At 41.3% G+C, this 22,170-nt stretch overlaps 1 protein-coding gene across 1 annotated transcript in view; it reads left to right on the top strand.

Annotated features, from left to right (window-relative positions):
* The window catches only part of KIF5C (kinesin family member 5C), a 242,778-nt gene that overhangs the window by 94,758 nt on the left and 125,850 nt on the right, over window positions 1-22,170 (top strand). The window contains exons 3-4 of the mRNA XM_006834553.1: window positions 7,462-7,552; window positions 17,802-17,875. Of these exons, the coding sequence (XP_006834616.1) occupies window positions 7,462-7,552; window positions 17,802-17,875 (165 nt within the window). The remainder of the gene's footprint in view (window positions 1-7,461; window positions 7,553-17,801; window positions 17,876-22,170) is intronic.

Below are 22,170 nucleotides of genomic sequence, written 5' to 3'. Positions count from 1 at the left end.
TTCTCTGACCCTCCACCTTACCAAACATGATATCCTTCTCCAGCGACTGGTCCCTCCTGACAATATGTCCGAAGTATGAGAGACGAAGTTTGGTCATCCTAGCCTCCAAGGAGCACTCTGGCTGCACTTCTTCCAGCACAGATCTGTTTGTTCTTTTGGTAGCCCATGGCACTTTCAATATTCTCCTCCAACACCATAACTCAAAAGCATCAATTCTTTTGTGGTCTTCCTTATTCACTGTTCAACTTTCACATGCATATAAGGTTTGCCATTTATCTGGATGTTGTTTATTGGTCCAGTGGTGAGGACCAATAAACAACATCCATATAACATGCCATTTATATGGATGATGTTTATTAGTCCAGTGGTGAGAATTTTTGTTTTCTTGACATTGAGATGCAACCCATACTGAAGACTGTGGTCTTTGATCTTCATCAGTAAGTATTTTAAGTCCTCTTTGCTTTCAGCAAGCATGGTTATATCATCTGCATATCGCAGGTTGTTAATGAGTCTTCCTCCGATCCTGATGCCACGTTTTTCTTCATATAATCCAGTTTATTGGTGTCATAGTCAGTAAATTGTAGACCTGTAAGAAGTTGTATTGGTAAACATGTATTTAAAACAACGAAGTTGTATATTTATAACAACAACAAAGTAACTGCAACCAAAAACCTCATGGGATTTGATTTCTTGTTGGGGAGGTTTAAGGTCATAGTTTCAAAAGACATCCATTCCAGTGAATTGACCTAGTAACATATTTAGTGCTTTTGTTCTACTCCTAGTTTAATGCATAGTGCCTGGGGTCTTAAAAGCTTTTAAGCAACCATCCATGGGACAAAAGTTGGTTTCTGTTTGCCTGGAGCAAAAGCAGAAGAAGGAGAGTCAAGAATAGAAGGTGGATAAGGAATGTGTAGTTAGTTAATGGTCTTTTTGAGCAACTGCCTCCTTTGCCATGAGACCAGAATTAGATGGTACGCAGCTCCCATTACTGAGCGTTTTGATCAGCATCTGTAGAAAAATTTTATCAATGAGGGTGAAATGCAGACATAATTTCACATTCTCATGAACTCCAGACTTTCTGGAGCCATGAAGATTGGAGGAACCTCTAAAACGATTGCCCTAAGATAAACTTTAAACCTTAAACCAAAAATACCTCTTCACGTATTCTTAAAGACAAACTGTGGTTGAGCTTAACTAGTAAAAATACCTGCCTTGTGCATTAAGGTCTTTAAAAAAACTATATGGGGTCAAACTGTGACAACAGCAACTTGAAAGATGAGATAGAAGCTTTCTGGGGCAGTGAGTTTACGTTAATGGAGAAAGAAGAACTCAGAAAAGGAGAACAGGAATGGCTGCCCAACTTGAAGAATGCAGTCATGTTTCTAAATGGTACATATAGAAACTGTTGAATTGGTGTACACTTTACTGAATGTATTCTCAATAGTAACCAATAAAATGAAAATAAACAGAACAACCACAAAAAAACCTGTGGAGGACAGTTTTACTCTGACACACATTGGGTTGTCATAGTCAGTGTGGACTCCATAACAATTTTCTTTTGCTTTTTAGATAAAGTATGGATGGGTTGGTGATGGTGGTAGACGGTGGTGAGAAGGGTGGTTGTCATCACCTGTGTTTTCAGGAAGAGATTCACATAAACACCTGGAGCAGAGATTCTCAGTATCAGTTCCTCTTCTAAATACTCCTCACAGTGTCTGAATTCAACAGAGCAAGTTTGAAACTCGAATTTACATGCTTTTTTGTTTGTTTGTTTTTCTTTCTTTCTGGGTAAAGATAGAAGAAAAATTATGCTCAAATTTTTGATAACATCTCATCACAGCTCTTGGTTGGTCTTGTTGTTAAGTGCCGTGGAGTCAATTCTGACTCATAATGACCCTGCACAGGGTTTCCAAGGCTATGAATCTTTATGGGAGCAGAAAGCCTCATCTTTGCCAGCAGAACGGCTGGTAGTTTCGAACTGCTGACCTTGAGGTTAGCAGCCCGATTCGTAACCACTACACTATCAGAGCTCCTTTGATTGGTCTTAGAGAGTGTTATTAAGTTACTTCATGATTATTTCTTCTTATATCCACTACTGTTGAGTTCAAAGTGATTCATAGCAACCCCATAGGACAAGATGGAACTATTCTCTAGGGTTTCCCATGCTGTCAGTCTTTTTAGAAGCAGACAAATTCAACTTTCTCCCATAGACTGATAGGTTTGAACCATCAACCTCGTAGTTAGCAGTCTAGCATCTAATCCATTGAGCCACCAGAGCTCCTTTATTTCTGTTTAATCAATTCCAATTTCTTTAACATTTTTCACAGTGCTCATCTTTTAAAAAATCTTTTACTTTCCTTTGTCTCCCAGAGTAATATTCCTTCCAGGCTGGAAATTGTAGTTGGGTAATGGGTCAAATGTATTAATAGGCAAGCCAAGCCATATGGTTCAGACGCTTGGTTCTCAAATTAATAGGAATTCTGGTGGTTTGATTTTTTTTTTTTTTTCTCTGAACTGTAAATGTAAGAACCATCTGTTGTTATTTTTTGTACGCGATCATGGTAAGTTATTAATTTTACTTACACCACTCCTATGGAGGCTTTATGAAGTAGACTTCATTTTCAGTAGATATGTATATGGAATGTGTGAGTCCATTCTAGATTCCTTCTACAAGCTTACACGCACTTAGGGGTTTATCTGATTTTTATCTTAGTTAAGGAAATGCTTTCATTGTAGCATCCCATTTGATTGGTTGAAGATAGATCACATAATAATTGCTTAGGAGCAAACCTAATAGGGTGTTGAGATAGAGAGTAATACCCTGGGTGGGAGTGGGCTACTTTAGTAAGGGTCACAGGAACCTTCAAAAGAAGAGACAGTTGAGTTGTAATCTGAAGGATGATAAGGAGGCTGCCAAATCTGTGGTAAGTGACCTCAGAGTTGACCGAAAGTTAAGAGTGAAGACTTTGAACCAGGTAGTGAGCATAGCATGTTCACGTTATTGAAGGAAGTTCAGTGAGCTACGCTGTAGTGAGAGGGAGACGAATGCAGAAAGGTGAGGCCAGAGATGGTGTAGTCTAAGTATAATAGGAGCTCTTGGTGGTTATGTGCCGTGGAGTCAGTTCTGACTCATAATGACCCTGTATAGGGTTTCTGAGGCTGTAAATCTTTACGGGAGCAGAAAACCTCATCTTTCTCCCGTGGAGCAGCTGGTAGTTTCAAACTGCTGACCTTGCGGTTTACAGCCTGATTTGTAACCACTACACTATCAGAGCTTTAAACATCTGTTGTACAATATAGAAAGCTAACTCTACATTTAAGAGGATCTTGGAATATCAGGAGCAGGAATGGAAGCTGTAGCTGCTGTCCAAGTGAGAGGTGGGGATGAACTACAGTTCTGTGGCACAGATGGTTGCATTTGGAATATATTTTGGATATGGAATCTGCACGACAGATTGAATCACTCAGGTTTTCAGTCTAAGTTGTTGGTTAATGGTATCCTTCTTGTTCAGATATGGAGGGCTTGCAGGGGCGTGGTTTACAGCAGAAACAAATTATATTTAGGGGAGTGAAGTTTAAGATGGCGATAGGACATCCCAGTAAAATGTCTAGTAGATGAATGAGGATATGAGTTGGGAACATAGAGATGAGGGTTGAAATGCTCATTTTAAGTTACACCAAGGTCAAGAGTGTGGAAGAGAGGAGAATGAGGAGTGGATCCTGTAAGAACTGTCATTTGGAAGGAGACTGACTGGGAGTAGCCAGTGAGGTTGGATTGAACTAAGTGCTGAATAGACACCTGCCTGAAGGAAGGTGTTTCAAGGAGTGAATGTGACGTCATCATTTAGTTTCAAACATTAGAACTCCCCATTCATATTAACTGTAATTTCCAAAGTGTCTTTGTAGCCACCAGCTCAGTGACAAGCAGTGCAGGCTAGGCCCAGTGGCTTCCCACAGAACCAGGGAAAAAAATCTTCTTTTCTTGGGGTTTTGATGGACTAGTCATTGCTCAAGTCTACATTAGAATTGGTGGGATTTTTATACCATTACCCAAGAAGCAAAGATAAATGACTAGTATCTTTTAAAAAAATGGTCATTGTACATACAGTAGGCATGTACACACCACAAGTCAATTCTTTGAAAATATTAAGGAACTAAATTAATCGCTTCCACAATTTTAAGATTCACCTCAGGTAAAAACCTATAACCAGCCCAGTCTATGAAAGGAAATGTCAAAATGCTTTTCTTTTTAACTTTTTCATCTGTTAATGCTTATTGCTGACAAGATAGATTTTGTAACAATTCATTTTCTGAATTTTATCTTTTCTCAGTATCAGTCATAATAATTTGAAGACAGCTTCTGTTCATTCCAGGTTATGAAAAATGTTTATAATAACTGTTTTTTCACTTAACAAATTATATTATTTAAATGAGTAGAGATTTCTCCCTCCCCCTCCCCAGCTTTTAAAGTGAAAGTATAATGCACTCTAATAAATATTGTTCATTAATGGACAGAACTGGGGAGTCGTACTTTTTGTCCCACACATTATAATTTAATAGATTACTTGCTTCCCTCCTTATTAAGTATGTTTTCTCTAGAATCCAAAGCATGATCATACTATAAACAGATGGTTTATTTTGGTGACTCTCAAGTTTGAAGAACTAGTGGATTTGTCGTTAATTCACCAAAGCTGTATAGTCTTCTCTGAAGGCTCAATGGATGATAATACTTATGGAAACTCTGTAAATGTTTATTCTACTTTTTGACCCTATTGGCATTTAGTTGAATTTTACAAATATATAAAGTCTGGTGTGGCGCTGTAGGATCGAAACTGCACTGTGAACCAGAAGGCTGGCAGTTCAAACCCACCAGCTGCTCCTCAGAAACTCTATACAGGGTCTCTATGTGTCAGACTTGACGGCACTTAACATCAACAAGAATGTAGTGAGTTGATGTTGTTGTTAAGTAACATTGAGTGGGTTCCAACGCATAGCGACCCTGTATAGTGAGTTGATGTTGCTATTGTTGTTACATGCTGTCGACTTGGTTTGGACTCATAGTCACTCTGTATAGGGGGGTTTCTGAAGAATGACTGGTCAGCTTGAACCTCTGACTTTGTGGTTCAAACCGTTGACTTTGCAGTCCAGTGCATTAACCCACAATGCCACACCAAGACTTCCAATGGGTTGATAGTTAGCAATAAATTGTAGTGAGACATATTATATTCAACCAAATACTCAATTCACTAAATGATTGAGTCTTGCTGGAAACAGAACCTCAGAATGATCTATATGGCTTCTTTTCATAATTTTAACAGAATATTGTGGTTCTGCTTCTTTGCATAAAAATGAAAGCAAAAGTAGCACACACACACACACAATTCTCCTCTTTTCTAAGACCGAGTTGGAAATAGCTCACCTACCTTTTTGGCTCAAATCCATTTTCAGAGGAGAAAGCTCAAGCATAACCCTCAAAGCACAGGACCTTCCCTCCAATCCAGGTCTGTGAGTTAAGCCAGTCCGACAGCTGTGTGCTTATTTTTGTGTGAAGGTTATAGAATGTAACAAGCCTTGTCCTTGGATTCCTTCTGAGCAGTTCTTTTTCAGGAGTCAGAATGTCCTTGAGCAGTTCCTAGTGTCCTGAGCCACTCATGGGAGGAGCAGAGTGGGAGTAAAGGAGGCTCTCTCCGAGTTCTCCTTTGTTCTCCCTTCTCTTCTCCTGGCCTCCTGTCTGTTATTTGGGTACGGTAAAGATGAAGGGCATCCTGAGTGGATGGGGTTATGAGAAAGACTAAAGGAGGATTGTTCCTCTTGGTAGGGGAAGAGATACTGTTAGGGCAGATTCTTTGAGGAAAGATGCTGTATCTGTTTTATCCTCCACCTGTCCCTGGTGTTCAGTGCCGCATTAGGCACATCAGTGTTCAGTACTCCTTGTTGAACATTGCGTGATGGGGGCTCAGGGTTGATAGATGTGCATGACAGAGAGTCTTGTCTTTGTCCATAATAGCAGCCTCCTTGAATGGAGCTAAATCTGAAGGCCCACACCTGAAATCAGGAAGTCATCCTGACACACAGAAGGATCCTCTTTATTTTAGAGCAGTAAGGGCACCACTTCCACATGTGAAAGAAAGCACTAGAATTCCTTTGGACCACACTTGCCTTTCCATGAAGAAATGCTGCTGTTGTTGTTGTTAGCTGCATGAAGTCAGCCCCTAACTACTGCTGGCTTCGTGTACAGTAGAATGAAATGCTGCCCAGTCCTGTACCAGTCCCTCAATTGGTTCAAGACTGTTGTTAAGTGTCTTCGTGTCTGTTCTGACTCATGTTGTTAAGTGCCATCAAGCTGGTTCCAACTCATAACCACCCTGTGTAGGGTTTCTGAGGAGCCGACCTTGCGGTTAGCAGTCCAGTGTTTATCCTACAGTGCCACATTCAGGATTAGACCAATATAACACATAGGGCTTTCATTGATTGATTTTTGGAAGTAGATTGCCATGCCTGTTTTCCTAGTTTATCTTTTTCTGGAAACTCTGCTGAAACCTTTTTAGTGTAATAGCAACATGCATGCCTCCACTGACTGATGGCTGCAGAAGAGGTGTCGTGGGTGGGAATTGAACTCAAGTTTCTGTGTGGAAGGTGAGAATTCTACCACGGAACCACCATTGTACCACCTTCCCCATGAAGCAATGTGTCTTTCCAGTAGTACAGGTTCTTAAAATGGATCATGTTGTCTTCTTACTGAATAGAATCCAAGCACTTGCCTTGGCTAGCAGTGTATAAACTGGTTTTTGATTTCCTTTCTCACCTCACCTGGTGTCTTGGATACCCCAGGCCCTTTCCTGTCTGCATGGCCCTCTGCTTAGAATGTGCTTCCACTTCCCTTCCAGCCTGGATCCTTTAAAGAGCCGCTTAAATGTTACTTCCTCAACAAGATTATCATTGACTTCACTATTGTCCCCATTGTCCCATTATAGTATTTTAAGCTGTTTGAATTTTCTTATGTGTTTGCTTCCTTGCTTGCCAGCTCTCTGTCCCTCTCAAAAACATGCTTCATGAGGGTTTAGGATTGTTTCCTGATTTGATCAGCAGCTAGTCCAGTAACTGGCTCAGTGTAAGCTGTCAGCAAATACTTGTCCAAATGATGGAAGAAAGGATCACTTTACCTTTCATTAGAAAGCAAACTGAAAAAGAAAAAGACTTAGAAAGCTTTTCCTTGTTTTTTTTTTTTTTTTTTTCTGGATCTTAGACTCTCAACATACTTTAGAACACACAATGTATGTATGATTCATGCTGTAAAAATTCCCTCATCTTTATAAGGAATTACCTTAAAGACTAGGGTCAATGATTTGTTGTTAATGGTCTAAACTACTAATATATGTGTTTAGTTTTATTGTGTTTTAATTCCTAGCCTTCTAATGTGTTTTCTTAGCCCTTTTCTTTCTTTTGTCTTTCTTTTTTTAGCAAGGGAAGCCATATGTGTTCGACAGAGTGCTACCTCCCAACACAACCCAAGAGCAGGTTTACAATGCGTGTGCGAAACAAATTGTCAAAGGTAAGTGCTCTGTCTTTATTTCCTCTTGGGCTTTTCAGGGTAATTGAAAACATTAAGTGATATTTGCAGCCTAGGAATCAATGTACCTTGACTATAAGCAGAGGCCTGCTAATTGGAAACATTAAATTATGGCTTTGGTCCTGATTTTCTGGATGATGTCAGTCAAGTTATTTAACTTCTCCATGCCTGCTTTTCAAGGTGATTTCTTTCTTTTGATACCCCTTTTTACAGAGTTATTCTGCTACCTAGAAGCGAAGGTTATGGCCTTCCTGTAATGGTTTTGCAGTGTCTTTGCAGGCATTGTTGTTAGTTGCTGTGAACTGACTCTGCCTCATGGTGACCTCAGGTGCAACAGCACAAAATGATGCCTCGTCCTGCACTGTTCTTTTATGAGCTGTATTGTTTTTATTGACTAACCGTAGTGGTTACGAATCGGGCAGTGAACCGCAAGGTCAGCACTTTGAAACTACCAGCTGTTTCACAGGAGAAAGTTGAGGCTTTCTGCTCCCATAAAGATTTGCAGCCTTGGAAACCCTGTACAGGGTCGCTCTGAGTTGGAACCGACTCCACGCACATAACAACAACAACAATATTCAGAAGTGCATCGTCAGGCCTTTCTTCCTCATCTGTCTTAGTCTGGTGCCTCCACTAAAACTTGTCCATTCTCAGTGACCCTGCTGGTATTTGAAAGACTGGTGCCAAGCTTCCAGTATCATAGCAACATGATAGTCACTCCAGTACAACAAACAGGTGGTAGGCTGCTGGTATGGGGTTTCCTTATGCCTTTAAAAGTGAAGATATTTATTTATTCCTGATGCTTTAATTGCACACTTTTGGTCGATTATTGTACATCTGAATCTTTTTTACTATCATCTCTCAAAAAGAAACCGTACGTGTGCAAAATTCTTGTACATCAAGGAACTGTCTACAGCTTCTTAAAATCACATTAGCTAGTTGTTTACGGAACTGTTCTTGCTATTCAACATTCCTAAATTATACTTTCATCTAACCTACTTGTAGTGTTACCACCCAGATCCTGACGTTTGTTCCAAAGATGTAGCCTCAAGCCTACTTTTGTGCTTTTAAGATGAGGCCTTTTCTCTGGGACTGGCCTTGGCCCTGGAGGCTATGTGTTAAAGTAACAACAGGGAGATGAAGCAATTTTACATTTCCCCACCTGCCTTTTCAAATCAGGGGCAGGTTGGAACTTGCACTTTGGAGCTCGCCATCTGGACAGAGCTGAGGGGCACCTCCTGCAACATTGCTTTTTCACCATTTAGTCCTAGCCTTCTGATCTGAATGCTGTGGCAATTGTGCTGTCAAATGTCTCGATGCTGCCACCTTTCTATGCAGTTCTACATTTGAAACGCAAAAATAAATAGATAAAAATGAAACCAGACCTAAAAAACCACCTTGTCATGTTAGATCTATGCATTTTTAGAAGCTGAGCTGGCTAACCTAACTGTTTGAAATTCGTGAAAATCAGCCCTGGGTACATCTGCTAGATTGGTTCTGACCCTGGACACTTGCGTGGGAGATGCCCGTCAGTATGTAATGTTCCTTGCTGAGATGTACGATTATTCATATTCTTGTTGCTGGCATCAGTTAATTTTGAAGGTCTTCACAGTAAGGTTATTCAAGAAAACTGAAGAGGAAAATATGTGTGAATTGGAGATCTTTTCTAATTCATAATATGGGTCCTCATCTGGGGGGCAGTTTTGTTTTCTCTTTACATTTGCTATTTTTGTTTCTCTTTCAACCAAAACATGTTTTCTGTCTCTCATTGGTGCATATCTTTATTGGTTTGCTCCTATTCAGTCTCCTCATCCTGTATTATCAGACTTTTTCATACTTTTATTAAGGCACATATGCAGTGACTCCATATAATAAGCACTGAACTTCAAATCACAAGGTCAGCAGTTCTAGCTCACCAGAAGCTCCGAGAGAGAAAGATGAGGTTTTCTGCTCCCACGAAGATTTGCAGCCTTGGAAACCCTACACACGGTTGCTATAAGTCGGAACTGACTTACTGCCACTGGACCACAACAATCCAACCAGGGGTTCTCTTCTTTTTCTTTCTCCTTCATTATTAAAGGAGTTACTGGGTGCTACAAATGGTTCAGATGCTTGGCTGTTAAACAAAAGGCTGATGGAAGTGATCTGTGTCTGAAATTTTAGTTATTGAAAACCTTATGTAGCACAGCTCTCCTCTGACACATGGGGTTGATGTGTCAGAATTGACTTGATGGCAACTAGTTTACATGATCAGAAACAAATAGCGCTTATATAACGTGCTTTGCTGAGCATTTTTATTATTTGTTGTTACGTTCCATTGAGTCAGTTCTGACTCACAGCGACCTGTATAGGGTTTCCAAGTAGTGCTGGTGGATTTGAACCACCTATTTGTGGTTAGCAGACCAGTGCTTATCCTATAGTGCCACACCAGAACTCCATAAGGGCCGTGCCAAGCATGTTGTTGTTAAGTTCTGTCTAGTTGGTTCTATCTTATAGTGACCCTGTATAGGGTTTCTGAAGAGCGGCTGATGAATTTGAGCCATTGCATTGACCTTGTGGGTCAAACTGATCTTTCAGTCCAATGCATTATCCTGCAGCACCACACTAGGACCCCTTGCTAAGCATAAGGACCCCTAAAATGTACCCCTCCTTCTCTAAACTGATCTTATAAATAGGAATATCTGTGATTGACAAATCATCATCATAATCTCTGATGCCTTTTAGTATTTGGCTTTTGCTACATTATGAAATGTCAGGCCTGATCCCAGGGAGCTCTCATGAAGAGATGATCTAACTGTGGTAGTAAGCTGAGACTCAATCATGTGGGGTGAGCTACAAAGAAAACCATTAAGAATAATGAAATTAGGCTCTGGTATGCTAGAGCACTGTAAATATGATAAGAGCATACTATTTGGTAGCAATAAAGAGTATCTTTTCTTCCCTTGAAATGAAATTATTAGGAAGATGGGGAAGACTGATTTGACTTTTTAAATATGCATTGAAGCTAGTGTGAAGGGGAGTGGCTATGTATTTCTGCATCAGCAAGATAAAACGTAGCTATGTAAGAAAGAACACCTTGGAATAGATTACTGAGCAAAGCTCAGGCATTTCTTGCTGTGATGATCTTTAAATTGATAATGAGAGAAAGTGCTAGGGGGCCTCCCCCACTCCAGAGGCCAAAATGAATCATAAGACTTTTTGAAGGTCCCCAGTGCCCCTGTGATAATGTGGTGGACCAGTGAGCTTTCTTTTCAAGTCTGTCTAAACCCTTAATATTTTGAGGATCATGAAGCCCCTGTTCTCTTTCTGTTTTTTCATTCCCTGGTGTAGCACTTTAGGATAAGCAGTTGACCTCAAGGTCAGTTTGAACCACAAGGTCGGCAGTTCAAACTCACCAGCTGCTCCTCAGAAACCCTATACAGGGTCGCTATGAGTCAGCACCGACGCGATGCCACTTAACAACAATTTCACTGCGTTTTCTTTGAATGTTTCAAAAGTTTGATCGTAGAGTCCTGGCATCTCCATCACTCCCATCTTCATCTGGTGTGTGTTTTTCAAAATTTTGCATTTGCCTTCATTTTTTTCTGAGAGGTTGTAGAGCTGGAAACTAACTGCATGGTAAATAACAAGGTGCCTAGGAATTCAACACCTTGGTTACTGGTCACTATTGTTGAAGTACCAGTAGCTGTGTTCTAGCCTACAGAAGTTGTATTTTTCTTCCAAATTAACTAGATGTGGATGCTTCCAATGCTAGAGAAGTGATTTCTTGTCTTTCAGTCCTAATTTCTTTAAACTTAATTCATTTGGGTTTTTCTTGCTTGTTTGTTTTTAAATGTATTGAAATATATTAAATACTACATGCATGGTAAACATAACTAGAAACTGGAGTCACCAGGATACCTAAGACTGTCAACAAGGAGTCTGTAGTTCAGGGAAAAATACAGACACAAATGTAATTATAATCCATCTAGGTATTATCTGTTTTAAAGAGCAGTGTGTGTGTAAACTCTCTGGGAGCACAGACAAATACAATTTACTCCTGATTTTGGTGGATGGGGTGAGAGAGTGGAGAATTAAGAAAAACTTCTTGGATGAGGACTGTAGAACCTAGCAGGGCTGTGTAGGCTAAGGGAATAGCCAAGTCAAGGCTTAAAGACATGAGTTCTATGGGCAGTTTGGGCTACTCAGAGATGCAGAGTACATGGTGGGAAACGAGGCTTCAAAAGTTTAGCTGGATCAGAGTTTCATGCAAATTGAGTGAGCTTTATTCCATAGGCAATGTGAAGCCTATATGATCAGATGTATTTTGTCATATGCTACTACTAAGAAGATAAATATTTAGTTAGGTGATGTGTCTGTCAGGTGCCCTCCATGCAATTTACATACCTGATTGCATTTTAAACCATAACAACTTTGTGAGCTAGAAGCATTATCCCACTATTTCATAGAGGACATTATGGCTTGGAAAGGTAAAGTTAGTTGGCCAGGTCAGATAGGGGTAGCAGGTCTAAGACTGTAGCCAGGTTTTGTCTGACTTACGTGGGTTCTTTTGCACCATTGTAGGCCCCACTTTTCCGGTGGACCCTAATGAGCATTAATAAAAATGATGAGTTGTTTTTTTTCTGTCAGGCCATGTGGACCATTAACCAAGGCTTGCAAAAAGATGGCTTAGGAATGGCACAAGGGCAGAGAAGTGAGAATAGAGCTTGTGCTTCCAGAGCCCCATGATGGCCCTGACGTTCTGCCAATAAGGAGCTGGTTTCCATTCTGAAGATGTTGTGTGCCCTCATCTGGGCACAGTGATGGCCCTCCAGGCTGGCAGGGCCCAGCACTCTGGTTGCATCCTGGGGTTCAGATGGAGAGAACAGCCTCCCCACTCTTGGATCATGACCTACTGCTGTAGTTTGGTTGACTGGTGAGAGTCTTAGCATTCCAAGCCAAGGATGACTTTGGTGTCATTGACAGATCACTATGTCACCATGAGAGTTAGCTTGTTGTTGCTGTTAAGCTCCATTGAGTCAGTTTCAACTTACGTTGACCTTGTTTCCAAGGAGTGGCTAGTGGGTTTGAACTGCCGATTTTATGGTTAGCAGCCCAGTGCTTATCTTATAACGCCACACCAGGATTCCCACCTTAGCCTCATCAGGAATACTGTGATTATATGCTCTCCAAGGAGTCCTGATGTGGCACTATAGGATAACCACTAGACTGATAATTGAAAGGTTGGGAGTTCAAACCAACTAGCTGCGCCTTGAAAATTCTCTACAGCGTCACTATGAGTTGGAACTGATTCGACAGCACACAACAACAATAACAACATCTTCTCCACGTTTTTACCTGAAAATGGAACCAACTCTTCTGCTCAAGTAAAACCTGGATTCAGAACTGAGCAAAACCTAGGGCTGAGAACGTGGCTTCTGAATCCGCAATAAGAGGTAAATAGTAGTTTCAAAAATCCCCTCCTTTCTTCTTTCCTCTCTTGGGAAACAAGAAAGCTCTTCCCTCCTGGAGTGGAACTTCTCCATGGTGCTTGGCTTGTTAGTGGATGTGTGTTGTTTGTGACATGGTACCTGTTGAGATCATATCACACCAGACCCCAACACAAAGAAAGATTCTGTCTGCCTGGGCTGGTTCGCCAACTTTGAGGCTGGCGTATAGAAATAGTCGTTCTGTTCCAGCAGAGACTGAAACCCATGCTTTCCTTGAGTCCAGGAACTGTCATTCAGCGTGATGAAAGTCGCTTTTTGTGGGCTGTGTCGAGTTGAGGTGGGAATGGTTGTGGTGACTGAGCATTGTCTTTCTCTCATCCTGTTTCAACCAATCAGCCATACCTATGCACTCTGACATCTCAGCATTTCAGCCCCCTAAAAGCGCTGTTTCCCCTCCCTGCCTCTCCTCCCTGTCAAAAATAAAACATGGACTTAAAAAGGCAAATTAAAAATTGAAGTTTGGAGGAAAACAGAACACTGGGCTGGAAGAGCCTTTTCTTTTAAAATTACCTTCTGATTCAGAACTGAGTAGATAGAGGGCGACATCAGCCCTATTCAACCTTGAATGCAAAAGACAGTTCTCTAAAGATGAATTGCTTGTAACAGATTATAAATATTGTAAAGAACAAGGAGAGTTTGTTAGAATGGGATTTTATGTGGGTTCTTTTCTTTAAAAAAGCAAAATATTTATTTTGCTCAGTGTTGAAATAGCCACCGGAGTTCGGATCCTCCAAATATAGTCCTGCATCTACACCACTGGAATACTGGTGTGGCTCTGTGGGTTATGCGCTGGACTGCAAAGTCGGTTTGAACCGCATGGCCGGCGGTTCAAGCTCACCGGTCACCACTCCTCAGAAACCCTAAACAGGATTGCTATGGGTTGCAACTGACTCAACCGCACTTGACAGCAACTACAACAGAACCACTGGACTATGAACCACAAGGTTAGAGCCCACCAGCCACTCCGTGGGAGAAAGAGGAAGCTTTCTATTCTTGCAAAGATTGAAAGCCTTGGAAACTCTATATGGGGTAGCTATGTGTTGGACATAACTCAATGACACTTAGCAATAACAACAACAGCCCTATATGCAAACCTCAACAACTCAGTCCCAAACCAGTGAGCTCCCATGTTCATACATGCGACCACATTCTTAACTTACAAGTTTGGTAAGAAACAATTAACTAGGAGTTAGAAGAGCTGTGCATTTCTGCTTAAGGAGTAGACTATGCATGGGGACATGTGGTGGTGGTTGTGTGTGGTGAAGTCAGTTCCAACTCATAGCAACCCTGTATAGGATTTCTGAGGCTGTTAATCTTTACGGGAGCAGAAGGCGTCATCTTCCTCCTGAGGAGCATATGTTGGGTTTGAACTGCTGACATTGTGGTTAGCAGCCTGATGTGCAAACCACTATGCCACCAGAGCTTCTGGGGAGCCTGTAGTTATTCACACAGAGCATCTCTTGGTGCCCTGGCCTTGGTGTTACTGGCAGAGGCAGAAGGCTGGGGTTTTCTCCTGGAGGTTGATGATCCTTTTTCCTGTTAGCAGAGCATAGGCTCTGAGCTGACATTCCTTTAGGGTGTGATGGATTGCTCAGAGTCTCCTTTCCTGGGGCAGGTTTACTTTTAGGTTCTAGGCTGGGTTCAGGGCTTTGAGCCCTCTACAAGGAACAGAGGGGATTCCTCCTCTTGGCCTGCACCTGGACCAAGGACCCCAGGCTGATTTAGAGAGTCTCCATCTTCTCTTCTCATGCAAGGGCTTAAGGCAGGACCCGTTCAGTTTTGGGGACAACGTTTCATTCTTAATAAATTAGAAGGTTTCTTACTGTGACTGTGAGCCATTGGTGGCTCAGAGGTATCATTTTTGCCTTCCATGCAGGAAGCTCGGGTTAGGTTTCTGACCTGTGCGCCTCATGCTCAACCACAGCCCATCTGATAGTGGAAGTTTCCATGATGCTTCCAGACTGAAACAGAATAGAAAGAAAGGCCTGGCAATTGAGTTCTGAAAACTTTGTCAATGAAAACCCTACACATCACACAGAGATGGAGCGACTGTGGACTTTAGACCCAGAGAGAGAGAGGGGCTGTGTGCTGACGACCAGGGGTCAGGCTTGCAGGGTGTACCCTTAGGTTGGTTGATACATGGAGGGGATTGTAACCATGGCAATGAAACGATATACGATAGGATGAATGTAAAGCTAATGTTCTCCCATGTAAACTATCACATAATTCACAACAAAACATTAAAAAAAAAACAAAACACCCTACACATCACAATAGTTTTCCTCTGATTCAAAACCCACCATGGGTGGCAAAGTTTTTGTTCAGTTCTGTATACAATTGCCTTGGTTGGGTCCCTTCTTGATGGCACCTCACATTAGTTCCCTGAATGTGGCTGGTATTCCAACTGTTTGGAGTTGTTTGTGCTTTTAATGCAGAGTTTTAAACATACAACTAAAGGATGTGACCACTCTATCTTGGGGACCTCTAAGTCCTGATAGTGTAAGGACATCCGCTCCAGCCACCATTTTCAGACCTCAGACATCTTTTCTGAGTGTTTTCATGAAAAATGAAATTTGAACCTCCAATCTTTACACTGTCTTCAAGTTTTTGCTCCTCATTGTTACCAGGGAAACCATTACCAGAAGTCTGATGTGTGAACATTTTCTCTCTCCTCTTTTTTCCTCTCTCAGTATAGGTTGGTGCAAACTCTTGAGGACTGTTAAGATAAAAAAAAATTTCAATTCTGCCACTTAATTATTCTTTTTTAGCTTTCTAAAGAAAAATCTTGTTTTGTTTTCTGACCCTACTTCATACTTTAAACAACTGCCTAAAAAACCCTACTTCTGTCTAGTTAATTCCACTTACAGTGACCCGATGTTGTTACTGTTAAGTGCCATTGAACTGGTTCTGACTCATATCTACTTGGTGTAGCGTTTCCAAGGAGCAGTTAGTCTGAGCCATTGACCTTTTGGTTAACAGTCCAGTGCTTATCCGACAGCACCACACCAGGACTCCAGGTAAAACGCTCCCTCGAGTTTCCAAGACTGTAAGTCTTTATAGGAATAGTCAGCCTCATCTTTCTCCGATGATGGGTTTGAACCTCTGACCTTTTGGTTAGCAGCTTAATGTTTAACCTACTGTGTTACCAGGGTTCCTTCTAGCAACCTCAGATCAGCAAAAAAATTTATTAAAAAGAACCAAAGACAAAATTTAGAAAACCCAACAAAACAAAAACTAACCAGTATCATCAAATTTACAGAGAGAGGAAAAAAAGATTTCAAAATCTGTTCTGAAATAGGTGCTGCTGATCTTCTTTATTATTATTTTTAAACAAAGCCCCTGTGTCCCCCTACCGTCTTTATATAATTGAAGAACTTACTGCTTATGCAGAGATGGTGGGTCAAAACTAGTTGCCTGAAAGAGGATAGAGAGAAACACTGTAAACTGATGATATATGGAGGGGATAATAATCAATGTAATGAAACAAGCTATATGAATGGTTGAATGTGAAGCTGATGATGTGCCCTGTAAACTTTCACTCAATGCAAAATAAAAACATTTAATTAAAAACACACACACACACACACACACAAAACTAGTTGCCTGTCCAGCCAGTTCCAACTCATGAAGATCCCATATGTATCAGAGTTGAGTGGTACTGTACTCCATAGAGTTTTCAGGGACTGATAGTTTTCAGAAGTAGGTTGCCAGGTCTTTCTTTTGTGGTGCCTGTGGGAGGACTTGAACCTCCAGTCTTTGAATTACCAGCTGACCTAGTTAACCATTTGTACCGCCAAGGGATTCCTTATGCAGACATGGGCAGGTCAAGGATATTAATTATGCATCCTTCCCCTTTCAGCAATGTTTGTGTGAAGGAGGAACAAGGGAAAGTAGAAGGGAAATAAGCATTAAATATTTTTTAATCACCTCTGCTGCTTTGAAATAGTTCCCACAGATAATCTTTAGCTCTTCAGCAAGAAAGTAACTTGCATCCACGTTCCTTGACTGGTCCCTGTGTGTAATGGAAGATGGCCTGCAGTATTCGGGGTTTGCATAGTGAGCTCATTGTGCAATTCAAAGACATTCCTGATGCTGATGGGCCTGGGCCATCTTGCTACCACAGCCCCTGAAAAAACAGAGGCATTAAATTTCAGTCAGGGCTCTGCTGGTTTGTTAGCTAATTTCCTTGTCACCCTGTGATTCATTTTACAGAATAGGGCCCCTTGCTCTTTCCCCAGCTCTGTTTTGAAAAGGAGCTCTGGTGTGGCCTTCAGGAAAAACCTTCCCAAGGAGCTTACCTGGGTCAGAGGTTTAAATCAGCCTAAATTAGATCTCCAGGAAAGAAATTCTATTCTACACCTGACTTCAGAAACTCATGGTACCAGTAATGTCTTTTCTCCTTAACTGATCTCAAGAGATCATCTTATAGAAGAAAATTCAAGCATCCTTCTACTTAAAAGGAAGTGTTCTGCTCCGTGTCTCTGACTTAATTTTGACATTACAGGGAGGAAGCTTGCCAGTCTTCTCCATCACTAATACTGTCTGTAGGAACGTGAGGCCATGGCCACCTATTTGTGCCTTTATCTTACAAGTTAACTTAGAATGCAAACAGTTGAAATATATTATTTGTATGAAAAATGGAAGGTGGCCTATTTGTAAAAATGTAATTTTAAAATATGCAGGCCATATTTTATAAGGTCAAAGTCATGGATTAATTTTAATTTCTTTTTTTTTCTTGCATGCAGATGTCCTTGAGGGTTACAATGGGACAATTTTTGCATATGGACAGACTTCATCAGGAAAGACACACACCATGGAGGTAAGTAAGCCTGTAGCTCGTAATCATTTCATCCTCGGATTTGACTGGATGGAACTCTTCCTGACAGTGAAACTTTCGTGCTGAGTGGTAGAGATGGTTAACATTGGACCAATTTTGAAAATTCTTTGAGGAGTTTTAGAACATTGTAAGGAATAAAGTTTCGGGTGTTCAGTATTTCAAAAAATTCTTTGTTGATAGCTCTGTTAAAATAGTAATAATAAATTCCATTAAAAATAACCTCCCACAAACTAAATAGTGGTACAGTTGTCCTTGTGGACTCTAGCCCCAGTCTGACTGCAGAGGTCTGTTTGCCCTTAGAATGGCCTCTGGGAGAGTGAGTTCCCTTAGAATAAATAACAACCTGTAAGTCAAATAAAAGGAGTTGGCTTGTGGGTTAGATTTAGCCTACAGACATATTTTGTTTGACCCACACAGTATTGTTAAAAAAAAAAATTACAGGCAGCTTTAAAAATTGGATGATTTCACTCAATTCTAATAGCTTCAAATTTGGTTGAAAATTCTGAAGACGGGTGTAAATTTCACCATAATATAAAATGCAAGCGTCACTACAGCAAGGATCTTCATTTTCTTGTTCAGGTGAGCAATTTTTATTTTTATATACATATCCTACTGCCTAAAGTGGAAAAAAGAGTTTTTCTGCTCCTGCAAAGATTTAAAGCCTCAGAAACACTACACAGGGTTGCTATGAGTAGGAAATCGACTTGGTGGCACTTAACAATAACAACAACAATTTCCTAGAACAATGGCAGTCCTGTAGAAGGGACTCAAAAAGCATTTGCCCAAATGGTACCTTGTAGTGGCTGAGGATGTCCCTGTGTGGAGCTGGCCTCTCCATGGTACTCTAGCTCATTCTTGGCATATAGTGAATGAATATAAACTTATATTCAGCACCTTTCCTCATCAGCTTATATATCTGGCCCTTGTGGAGTTCCTGGGTGGTGCTAACATTTAAGCTATTGTCTACTAACAGAAAGGTTGATGGCTGAAGCCTGTCTAGAGGCTCCTCAGGAGAAAGGCTTGGAAGTTTGCTTCCAAAATGTCACAGACTTGAAAACCTTATGAAGCACAGATCTACTCTGCAACACACAAGAGCACCATGATTCGGAAAAGACGCTAAGGCAGTAGGTTTAGTTTTACTATTTGATAGGTACTTGTGGGTGTGAGACCCTAGTCCAGGTTTCTAGCCTTGCATCTCTTGTATTCTCAGGGTACAAACTCCAGACAAGGCACACCTGCCAATGAAATTGGTCTCTTTTACCACTTTTTGAACTGCTTTTTACCCTGGTCTCCTATAAGGCCTTCAGCACTGGATAATTCTTCTAACAGCTAGGTCCACCTGACAGGGAGGAGAGGTGGAGACAGTGGTTGTTAACAGAAACTGCACTAAGGAAGTTTGGGGAATTCAGCTTACAAGCAGCAGGGTAAGATGGATCTTTAATCCGTCAAGCTTAGGTTTTTTTCATTTACGATAACCTCCTGGGACTCTCACAGCAACGCTGGTTGCTCTAGAATTAGTGTAGCTTATGAATCATTCCTATTGAAGAGGAGATTTCAAAGGCATGCGGCTAAAGTCTTCGGGGCTCTGATGTTCTACTCTCACCAGTTTCAAGTGTGGGGTATGGCTCTGGGGGATCTCATTTCTGTTATGTTGACACATTTTCGCCCATTTTGCTGAAGACAAAGTGGTTCAGAGTCTGCACAGACTAGAGGAAGCCTGAGATTTAATTGCCGTCTGTTCTTGAGTAAGACTATTCCCCAGTTCGTCTTCTCTGCATCTCAAATCCCACAGCGGAATCTGTGGAGACGGTGCTTCCAGCCCTGCTCCTGGCCGCTGCCCTCCTCACTCTTACTGAACACCAGACTCTTGGCTTGGGGTTAGACTATAGAAAAATTGCAATTACAGGTTTCCTGACTCCTGGTGTGGCACTGTAGGATAAGCACTATACTGCAAGGTCAGTTTGAACCATGGAGTTGGTGGTTCAAACTCACCAGCCACTCTTTGGAAACCCTATACAGGGACACTACGGGTTGGAACTGATTTGACGGCACTTAACTATTACTACTACTATTGGTTGTATGATAAGCACTGTACTGCTAATGGCAAGGTCTGCATTTCAAACCCACTAGCCGCTTCTTGGAAAAGCTATACAAGGTAGCTATGAACCCTGGTGATGTACAGTACAGTGGTTATGAGTTGGGCTGGTAAATGCAAAGTCCTAAGTTTGGACCCACCAGCCACTCCTCGGGAGATAGCTGAGCCTTTCTGCTTCCCAAAGATTTGCAGGCTCAGAAACACTGAGTTAAAATCAACTCTACGGCACTTAACAACAACACTACAAGTCAGAAATCCTATGGGGCAGTTCTGCTGTACCCTGCAGGGTTGTTATAAGTTGGAATTGACTTCACGGCAGTGGGTTTGGTTTAGGACTCACTCCAGTAGCTATGAAAACAAAACCCCCAAACTCCTTTATAGGGCCATGTAAATGCATGTCAGAGAAAGATGGTGACTCAGAGATCAGTTTCCAGGTTTTGGGGAAATGACTAAACTATACAAACAAACAGAAGCCAAACCTACTGCCATCGAGTCCATTCTGACTCAGGGTGGCCCGCTAGGGCAGAGTAGAGTTTCTCCATAGGTCTCTGAGACTGTGAGCTTCCTAGGAGTAGCAGCCTCGTCTTTCTCCTGCACAGCAGCTGGTGGCTTTGAGCTACCCACCTTGCAGTTAGCAGCATCTGAGAGTGTCACCGGACTCCTTATTAAACTATAAACAACAAACAAACCCCACACCAGATTCACTATTATAATCCCAAAACTTACAAAGTGCTTCCTAAAGTGATCTTTTTTGCTTTGGGACTAATTTATCTTTGGGAAATATAAGGTATTTGCTAATGTTAGAAATTTCATCTCTCAAGGGAGAGACTTCTCCCCAAGGTAACATCTTATGGTTTTCTTTTGAGAAAAAAGGTGTGTGTGTGTGTGTGTTTGTGGAGGGGGGGGATATTGTTGTTGTTAAGTGCTATAGAGTCAGTTCCGACTTATAGTGACCCAGTACAGGGCTTCTGAAGAGCAGCTGGTGAGTTTGAACCACCAACCTTGTGGTTCAAACCAACCTTGAGGTCCAGTGCTTATCCTACAGAGCCACAGCAGGGCTCCTGAAAAGGGAGAGAAAGGGATGCAAAGAGCTACATCAACTCTTTGAAACTACAGATGGAGAATCTTACATTCTAATCCACCATCTGTCTCTAAATTCGTCATATTGTAGTGGCTTACTATAATGTAGGAAGCTATGCGGCTGGTATTTCAAATTCCATCAAAGATTTTCCAGACTCAGAAAGACCTGGTAATCTACTTCTGAAAATTGGTCAATGAAAACCCTATGAATTCCAGTAGGATTCATATATTGCTGATACAGGGCTGGAAGATGAGCCCCCTAGGTTAGAAGGCACTCAAAATGCTCAGTGGCCCCAACAAGGAGTCAACGATCCTAAACATGGTGCAGGACCAGAAAACATTTTGTTCTGTTGTACATGGGCTCACCATGAGTTGGAGCCCAACTCAGTGACAGTTGGCAACAACAACCTGTCCTCTGTGCCTTGGGGTGTAAATGCCACAGTGCAGCCACTCAAGGAGGCCCTAATAGGACATGAACTCAGCAGAGAGCACACCTATAGTTCCTTAAGTTCTATAGTCTTTTCATCTCGGTCCATTTTAAAAGACCAGCTATAATGGGTCGTTTTTCTTTATTGTGACTTTTGAAGATCATGCATGATGGCCTACAGTAAGAAAGGGTAGTGTGGATTGAACTCCTTTCCTAGTACTACTCAACCCCCTTACTTAATCTGGTTCTTTCGGTAGGGTAATGAGAAATTGGGGAAAATGAAAGGGGATATTTTAGAGGAAAACAGAAAAGGAGGAACCTTAAGCTGAAACCACAGAGACTGTAGGATACCAAGAAATCCAGAATGCAATTTAAAAAACCCAAAGAACCCTGCAGAGTTTGCAGCATCTGAAAGCAAGATTGTATGTGGAATTATACATTATGATCTTTCAAAGGCTGTAGGCGGAGGGGATGTTAATTCCCAGAATGGACAGAGGCACATTTTAAAGCTGGTTTTTCATTTTAATCTCCCTATTTTTTGTCTGATGTACAGTGGTGAGGCCATTACCTTCCAATAAGGGGGACAAAGAGAGAAGCCTGTATAAAATTGGAAAGATTAACTTCTCACAGTGGAGAATTTAAAGAGGATTTTTAGTAAAAATAAATAAATATAAA

This window comes from Chrysochloris asiatica, unplaced genomic scaffold, assembly GCF_000296735.1.
Source record: "Chrysochloris asiatica unplaced genomic scaffold, ChrAsi1.0 scaffold00012, whole genome shotgun sequence".
Taxonomy (NCBI): domain Eukaryota; kingdom Metazoa; phylum Chordata; class Mammalia; order Afrosoricida; family Chrysochloridae; genus Chrysochloris; species Chrysochloris asiatica.
This window is presented reverse-complemented; position numbering and strand designations above follow the sequence as displayed.